The sequence below is a fragment of the Salvelinus alpinus genome, chromosome 15 (genome assembly GCF_045679555.1).
Source record: "Salvelinus alpinus chromosome 15, SLU_Salpinus.1, whole genome shotgun sequence".
In the NCBI taxonomy this organism is placed as follows: domain Eukaryota; kingdom Metazoa; phylum Chordata; class Actinopteri; order Salmoniformes; family Salmonidae; genus Salvelinus; species Salvelinus alpinus.
In genome coordinates this window covers 20549993-20558509 of record NC_092100.1, presented here as the reverse complement: position 1 = coordinate 20558509, position 8517 = coordinate 20549993, and the positions used below count along the sequence as shown (strand labels likewise).

The 8517-nt window shown below is 39.8% G+C and overlaps 1 protein-coding gene across 1 annotated transcript; it reads right to left on the bottom strand.

Annotated features, from left to right (window-relative positions):
- Positions 1-1960: 1960 nt before the first annotated feature.
- LOC139539677 (tax1-binding protein 3-like) lies at positions 1961-7560 on the bottom strand. The gene is made up of 4 exons (XM_071342845.1): positions 7318-7560; positions 5414-5533; positions 5007-5084; positions 1961-3389 (listed from the first exon to the last, which is right to left on the bottom strand). Exons 1-4 carry the CDS (start codon positions 7354-7356, stop codon positions 3255-3257), a joined length of 372 nt encoding a protein of 123 aa, XP_071198946.1. The 5' UTR covers positions 7357-7560; the 3' UTR covers positions 1961-3254.
- Positions 7561-8517: the final 957 nt, after the last annotated feature.

Genomic DNA, 8517 nt, shown 5'->3' with positions numbered 1-8517 from the left:
GAGAAGATCTGCAAAGAGGAGTGGGACAAAATCCCTCCTGAGATGTGTGCAAACCTGGTGTCCAACTACAAGAAACATCTGACCTCTGTGATTGCCAACAAGGGTTTTGCCACCAAGTACTAAGTCATGTTTTGCTTATTTCCCTCATTAAAATGCAAATCAATTTCTAACATTTTTGACATGCGTTTTTCCAGATTTGTTTGTTGTTATTCTGTCTCTCACTGTTCAAATAAACCTACCATTAAAATTATAGACTGATCATTTCTTTGTCAGTGGGCAAACGTACAAAATCAGCAGGGGATCAAATACTTTTTTCCCTCACTGTAAATTCCAGTTGTACTTTATCAAAAGTCGGCTATGAATACCAGGCCTGGTTTCCCATATTTTTCATAGTGTTCTATTGTTTACAGTACTTGTCTTATATTATCTCCAATGTATTGTCCATGTTCAAAACCTGTCTGATTAGGATTAATAATATCCAACAATACCGTTTCAATATTATGCACTATGCATTTTGCTAGGATTTGGGCATCACAACACTGAAGTGTATAGTAATAGTAATATTTGGAAGTTATTGTTTTGGCATCGTTTTGGTTTGAGTTTCTAATTCAATGAACTGATTACCTCAACATGAACAACAACTACTCTACATATTATTAGGATGGGTAGTACTGTATTGTAGTATTGTTATTTATTGAGATGGATGTGGTTCTCTCATTATAAATCCAGTTACCTAGCAACAAGCAATGTGATAATGTTGTGGACAATATGGCAAGATTGGATCGTATTAGTGAGAACACAGAGTTTTAATGGATTACTGGTGTGATTTCTTGTGTGCTCAACCACATTCACTGTAGCCCCACGTCATATCTCCCTGGGTAGTGTTTAGGCAAGTGGAATGGAACCAAAATAATGTATGTAGCTAAGTCCCTATGAGACAAACAAAACTCTTACTGATGTCTTCATGTCAACAGACTCACTCTCTCATACTGAGAAAGCACACACAGATACACACACACACTTCATCAATTATTTCTCAAAGGGGAATTTAGCTAAGCCTCACACTGAATCGATCAGCCCCCTTTCCCCTGATTCTGGGAACAGCATAACCCATTTGGGTATGTCATTAGCAATATTATTAGTAAGTTAAAAACTGTGCCATGTATTTCTTTGATAATGACAGCCATGAATAAAAAGATGCTGAATTGGATAAAAGCTGATGTGATAAATTGATTCAGGAATGTGCTGCTATTCTTAAAGGGGAGAGGATGGACCAGGTTGCTCTCTGGGTGGTGCATCGGGTGTTGTCTCCACACCTGCAGTTAAAAGAGGAGTGTTTGTTTTTAGACGAGTGGCAATATTAAGAGATGAAAGTGGAGAAACTGCTCATATAAAATGCCTGAGTACACAGGGAAAGGTCAGGTAATAGATTCACTGCTTTGAAATGTCATATGATTACTTTCAAGTTGGTAACATGAAGATATCTAAAGCCAATGGTGGTGATAAAGGCCAAAGATCTTATTTACATTTACATTTAAGTCATTTAGCAGACGCTCTTATCCAGAGCGACTTACAATATGCGCAACACGGAGTGCCTGGACACAGCCCTTAGCCGTGGTATATTGCCGATATACCACAAACCCCCAAGGTGCCTTATTGCTATTATAAACTGGCTACCAACATAATTAGAATATGAAAAATACATGTTTTGTCATACCTGTGGAATATGGTCTGATATACCACGGCGGTCAGCCAATCAGCATTCAGGGCTCAAACCACCTAGTTTATATATAATTATAATCTCCAAATAAAATAAATTCTAACAAAAACAAAGCCATATCAAATACTAAATTAGTAGAACATACTAGGGTGTATGTATATTAGGTACCATTGGAATATGCATTACAACATTACTTTATCTTTGATCCATTTTAATAGGAACTGAGAAGATTAGATTAAATCAGTGAGGCATTCCTGTTTATTGTACGGCTAAGGCAGTGATAAAGTTTACATATCATTGAACAATAGGAATGGAAAAGGGCTTGAATAGAAAGAAACACTATTTCACACGATCACGATTTAGTGGTACAACCACTAGATTTTCATTTAAGGCTGTTGTGTTTCAAACATCTCTCTCAATTCATTAGATCCTTCAACCTTGGACAAAACCATTTCAGGGTGCAACTAGCAGTCTAAGATCAACCAGCAAGTGACCTAATGAAGAATTCAACATGCCACTTTCTCTATATGAACATGAGAAAGAAGGCACTTATAAAAAGGTTGACTATGCCCTAGCCTTGATTTCACGTCAAGGATGCAACACCAGATTAACTATATGGTTGAGAAGTAACTGTTTTCCTGCACAACATACAAAACTAAAATCCTCAAATGAATATTACAGTATTTGGTAGACATGAAGTACAATATTGTAAAATGGAATATAAAGTATGCAGTTCAGCTGTGCTTGTTACTTTGGTGGATGCACAACATGGATGATACCAAAATAAAGATTCCAAAATATATCATCCAAGCCCGAAGATGAATATTCATTAATTTTCCAGGCGACATGGCGGTGTTAAGTACTTAAGTGTTAAATTGTTATTAAAGCCATATATTAAACTCAAAAACACAAGTCATATAAAGAGGACACCTCTATGGAAGACATACAAATTAGTGTTGCAGATTAATGCTGGAAAGTACCATATGTGCTTTGTATGCATATGTTTGCATAACAACCTCTATCCCCACTATAAAACTGCTCATGCAAAATATGTGGAAGTTACACCACATGACATAGTTTCTTTGAATTGTTTTCTTTTGGCTTGTACAGACATTGACTCGAAAACATAGATATAAAATGTAGAGTAAATCAAATCATGACTGAGATCATGAAATGTACTAATAACTGAAAAAGTAATACACAAGTCAGCTTGTTAAAGGCGTTAATGATCCCAATAACTAGAACCATACTGATGAATTGTAGAGACATGGTATAAATGGAGTGTACTCTGTTTGGGAATATGTGAGTACAGCCATAATCAATTTCTTTTCAACTCAAACTCAGGAATTGTTCATGAAAATAAATTGCACTTTTCAATTTCATTCCATCTCCTGAATTGACAGAATTGATGTGGAATTCACTCCAAACTTACAGTATGTGATAAAGGATTTGAAATACTATGCTCTCGGTCACTGGCATTGTCTCACGTCCGATAGCAAACTCTGTCTGCACTAAAGGACTAGCGCTGGAGTCATTACATCATAGAATGTCTGACAACCTGCTCCAGCGATTTCCTGGTCACCAGTAGCCGCACAATGTCTTCATTCTTCTTCGTCAGCCGTTTGCGTGCCTGGTCGTGTGTCACCATGGTCATATCCCATCCATTTACCTGGTGGAGACAGATATCAACACTGTTAAGTCTTCCTACAATAGTTTGTCATTACAGTATTATATATTCTTGTTGCGATGTAAGTGGAATATTGGTATACAGTGAATAGTTTCATGAGTGTTTCCATGTTCTCATCACCAAGAACTTTATTATGGTTACCAATACTGACCACTGAGTGCAGTGTTTTTAAGAACTTCTGACCACTGACACTCCTCTTATTCACCATCATGCAGACTCGCTTTGGTAGAACATGGCGCTTGCAACGCCATGATTGTGGGTTCGAATCCCAGGGCCACCCATACATGAAATGTATGCACGCATGTCTAAAGTTGCTTTGGATAACAGCGTCTGCTAATTGGCATATACACTATATATAGAAAAGTACGTGGACACCCCTTCAAATTAGTGGATTCGGCTATTTCAGCCATACCCGTTGCTGACAAGTGTATAAAATCAAGCACATCTCCATTAACAAACATTGGCAGTAGAATGGCCTTACTGGCGAGCTCAGTAACTTTCAACGTGGCACCGTCATAGGATGCCACCTTTCCAATAAGTCAGTTTGTCAAATTTCTGCCCTGCTAAAGCTGCCCCGGTCAACTGTAAGTGCTGTTATTGTGAAGTGAAAACGTCTAGGAGTAACAATGGCTCAGCCGCGAAGTGGCAGGCCACACAAACTCACAGAACGGGACCCCCTAGTGCTGTAGCCCATTAAAATAGTCTGTCCTCGGTTGCAACACTCACTACAGAGTATCAAACTGAATCTCCTCTTGAAACAGACTGAAATCTGGGACCAATAACATCTCACACTCAGAAAACATACATGATCTTTAAGCTTTCCCTTTAGGTGCTTCATGAAATGAGTTTCCGCGGCCAAGCAGCCACACACAAGCCTAAGATTATGTGCAATGCCAAGCGTCGGCTGGAGTGGTGTAAAGCTCGCCGCCATTGGACTCTGGAGCAGTGAAACGCCTTCTCTGGAGTGATAATCACGCTTCAACATCTGGCAGGCCGACGGACGAATCTGAATTTGGCGAAGGGAAATCTTAATGCTACAGCAACATTCTAGACTATTCTGTGCTTCCAACATTGTGCCAACAGTTTGGGGAAGGCCCTTTCCTGTTTCAGCATGACATTGGTCCCGTGAACAAAGCGAGGCCCATACAGAAATGGTTTGTCGAGATCAGTGTGGAAGAATTTGACTGGCCTGCACAGAGCCCTGAACTCAACCCCATCGAACGCCTTTGGGATGAATTGGAACGCAGACTGCAAGCCAGGCATAATCACCCAACATCAACGCCTGACTTAACTAATGCTCGTGGCTGAATAGAAGTCCCCGCAGCAATGTTCCAACATCTAGTGGAAAGCCTTACCAGAAGAGTGGAGGCTGTTATAGCAGCAAAGGGAGGACCAACTCCATATTAATGCCTATGATTTTGGAATGAGATGTTCGACTAGCAAGTGTCCATACTTTTGTAGTGTATATCAACCCTAGTGAAATTGAGTAAATGGTGCCACCTTGTGGAAATGCATCAATAAGGTAAAATTAAATGTTTATCGGGGTCAAAAGTTTGAAACATGCATTTCTGAAGCAATTAATGTAAACAAATGGCATACCTGCATTACTTTGTCTCCCATCATCAAGCCCGCAACTTCTGCTGGTCCCCCTGGTGTCACCCGTGTCACATAGATGCCCTGTGATCATGCAGAAAAACATCAATACAGCAAAAGAGAAATACATATGAAAGTCCAACATCTGTGCATCTACATATAAAACGTATTAACTAACGTCAATTCATTATAGTCTAGTTTGATGATAAATCCGAACTACAAAATGTCACTGTTTGAGTAATCCATCCATGCAATCAGCTATCTGGGTCTGTAGTGTTACTACCTGAGTCTAGAGTTGATGTGTTCAGGACCGCCTCTCTAATACCTTAGTTTACTGTTGATGTTAGAGTTTTGCCAGAGCAGAGCTCACTAAGAACTGACAGGGAGAGTATTTCCATGTGTTTTACTCGTACCTTGTCGGACTTATCTTCAGAGAAGGGGTTCTGACCAGGGTCTTGGTCTATTCCCCCTCCAATGCTGAAACCCAGGATCAAATGTTCACCCTGGCGAAGTTTGCAGATTTCAATTCGTTGCTGTAAAGCACATGAAAGTTGAAAGTGGAGCTGGGAGAGGAAAGAACTCATAACTTCAACAACCACCAAGTATCTGTTCGCATTCCCATTCCACCAGGTTATAAAAATGTGGTAAATGACTACCAATAGTTCCAATAGCATAACTAGCCACAATATTTAGAATGAGGTGATGACTTACATAGAACGTCAAATTTAGTGCCGAGTCCCCCACATCATGCACTGTGTTTCCTTCAAGAATGCAGAAGGGCATCTCCATGGTTTGGTAACCAAAGTTTGGTAACAGAATGACAGCACAAACCATGATTCTGTTACCAAACGTTGCATCTGCACTGTTCTTCAAGTAAATGTGTTTTTCTAAATGTTTGTGGAAATTGTTAAAAGTAGTCATTGAGAATTGTTTTTTGTTTGCCAATCATTTTAATGTGAAAAATCTGAGTCTCAACATCATTATGTTACTGTGGAATTGTCTCAACATCATTATGTTACTGTGGAATTGTCTCAACATCATTATGTTACTGTGGAATTGTCTCAACATCATTATGTTACTGTGGAATTGTCTCAACATCATTATGTTACTGTGGAATTGTCCAGAACACTAGGGTTATGAATAGACTAGTTCCCTGAAGGGACAAAGATAATCTCCCTGTCGTGTGTTATGTTGAGTGACTGACTTAAAGGGAAACTCTCTGCCACCAACTGACTGGAGACAGATCTTTTCTCAGTCTAGCTATCCTCATGGTCCTCAGACAGCTGCCCTCTCAATAAAACAGATGGAGGAGTCTGGCACATCCAGCTCACTGCTCTTTACAGCACAAAGCAAGTCTGTGTGATGGTGAATAAGAGGAGCCTCAGTGTCAGTGGTCAGAAGTTCTTAAAACCCCTGCACTCAGTGGTCAATATGGTTAACCATCATTCAGTGGATCTGAAGTTCTTGGTGATGAGAACATGGAAACACTCATGGAATTGTATAATGCAGGCTGACCACCAGGATCTCCGTATTAATGGAAATATCAACCCATTGTCACTAGGCAATTACTTCATGACTCATATTTCTAGCTGGATGTTAGGAATGAACAGTGTGTTGGGAGGCATAGCATTTCATGAATTACAGAGTATTGACCATGTTACTTCAATGGCTGTGTCAATAGAGTAAGCTAACGTTATGCAAGCAGTCTCAGGTAGGTAGGTGACACCCTTCTCTGAAACACTTCACTTTCATGCATGCAGCATAGCAAACAAGTTGACTAATAATGCTAGCTGCTATCCATAATGTACAGATAACAGTCAACTCATAAAGATAAAAACATGTTGGCAAGTCCACACCGTGTAATATTAACTAACTAGATACATGTATTTTAGGGGAAAAGATTTCTCATCATGTGAAAATTAAATACAACTAACTTCATAACCCATTACATGAAGTGCTCCTAAACTGTTATCCAGCTGGATACAGCAGCTAACGTTACAACAGAAAGGAGTAAAACGTAGATACTGTAGGTTTGATCAGAACCTATCGAACAGCAATGTTTCATAGGAACTTTGCCGCTAACTACAATGTAACCATTTTGACATGGGTAAGTTCGAACAGTTACATAGCCAAGAGTAAGCAACACGCATGACCACAATGTTAAATTAACTTTTGTAACCAGTAATGTTAGTCTACATTTTTGGAATAAATACTTTACCTATTTATAGTTCGCATCTAGGCACTAATTGCAGGATTTTAGACCTGGACAATGGATGCCGTAGCTATTGAATGAAGAGTAGCCTGTTCCAAAACTTACCACAACAGCAGTAACTGGTTGTCCTGGGATGAAAGACATTGTTTCAGACTGTAACTCGGACACAATTGTTTTGTGTTTCTCCGCGGTTGCAAATAACTGAACGATCTATAGTAGTTGTTGTTCCTTTGAAGAAATTGTACAGTATTCGAAGCAGCTTCCCTTTGTGTGAGTAACAACTAGCAAATGATTCCTAGCATGTAAAGGCAGGGTTGGTGATGTCATACTGCCTTTCCGTGGTTAGTCGTCATCATGGATCCTGGGGTGTATTTATTAGTCGGATTCCGTTGTAAAACGTTTCGTAACCGAAACCGTTTACTCCAGGAACCAAACGGAAGCAAACGAAACAGAGAAGGACTTGCGTAGGCTACATGCATTTGTCCAATAGAAACTCTCGTTTTCGTTTCAAAACGTTTCCGTTTGGAGTAAATACGTGTAATCATTAGTCCAAAATCCAAACAGTTGCGTTTTGCAAGGAAAACAAGAGTTTCTGTTGGACAAATGCAGGTAGGTCCCTCCCCGTTTTGTTCCGTTTGGTTCATAGTGAATACACCCCTGTAGTATCCAGGGCTGCGTTCAGTACGTTTTTACGTTCTGGAACGTTCAATTGAACGGAAATGGTGCTGTACTGAACGATCAGTTGAAATACGGGGTTTGGTTGTGGCATAAATTGTAAAATATTTGTGGGTTGGGCAATGCCATCAGCATTGATTGGCCACTTGCTACGTTCAAAATAAGTGGGAACTCGGACCTCGGGAAATCTCTGAGTTCCGAATTCAGTGTGTTCAAAACAAGTGGCAAGTCGGGAAAAAAACAAGCTTCGACTGGGAAAACGGTCATCCAACTCGGAATTCCAAGTCGGAAACTCTGCCATCTTTCTAGAGCTCTGACTTTCTGACCTGGAGAGTTCTAATGCCATGTTTTAAAAAACTGGGAACTCTGAAAAATATGAGATCAAATCATGACGTCAGTGATCTTCAGGCTGGAAAGTCGGAGCTCTAGAAAGAGGCTTGAGTTAAAATCGATTTTTCCCAGTCGGAGCTTGTTTTTTTCAAAGTTCCCAGTTATTTTGAACGCAGCACCAGTTGTCTTGAAAGCACCAATTGCCCTTTAAATACATCACTCATTGATTCAAGCAACACCCACCAAACATACCACAAAGTTGTTCAATAACGTTTTGAGGAAACATGTTGTTCAGTACAA

Bases quoted from the DNA above. Each gene is read 5' to 3' on its own strand.
- LOC139539677 (XM_071342845.1), bottom strand. From the start codon at position 7,356: ATGTCTTTCATCCCAGGACAACCAGTTACTGCTGTTGTG. The intron at 5,534-7,317 runs GTAAGTTTTGGA...TGTGCTTTACAG, and splicing joins AACCAGTTACTGCTGTTGTG to CAACGAATTGAAATCTGCAA. The intron at 5,085-5,413 runs GTACGAGTAAAA...GCATGATCACAG, and splicing joins CTGAAGATAAGTCCGACAAG to GGCATCTATGTGACACGGGT.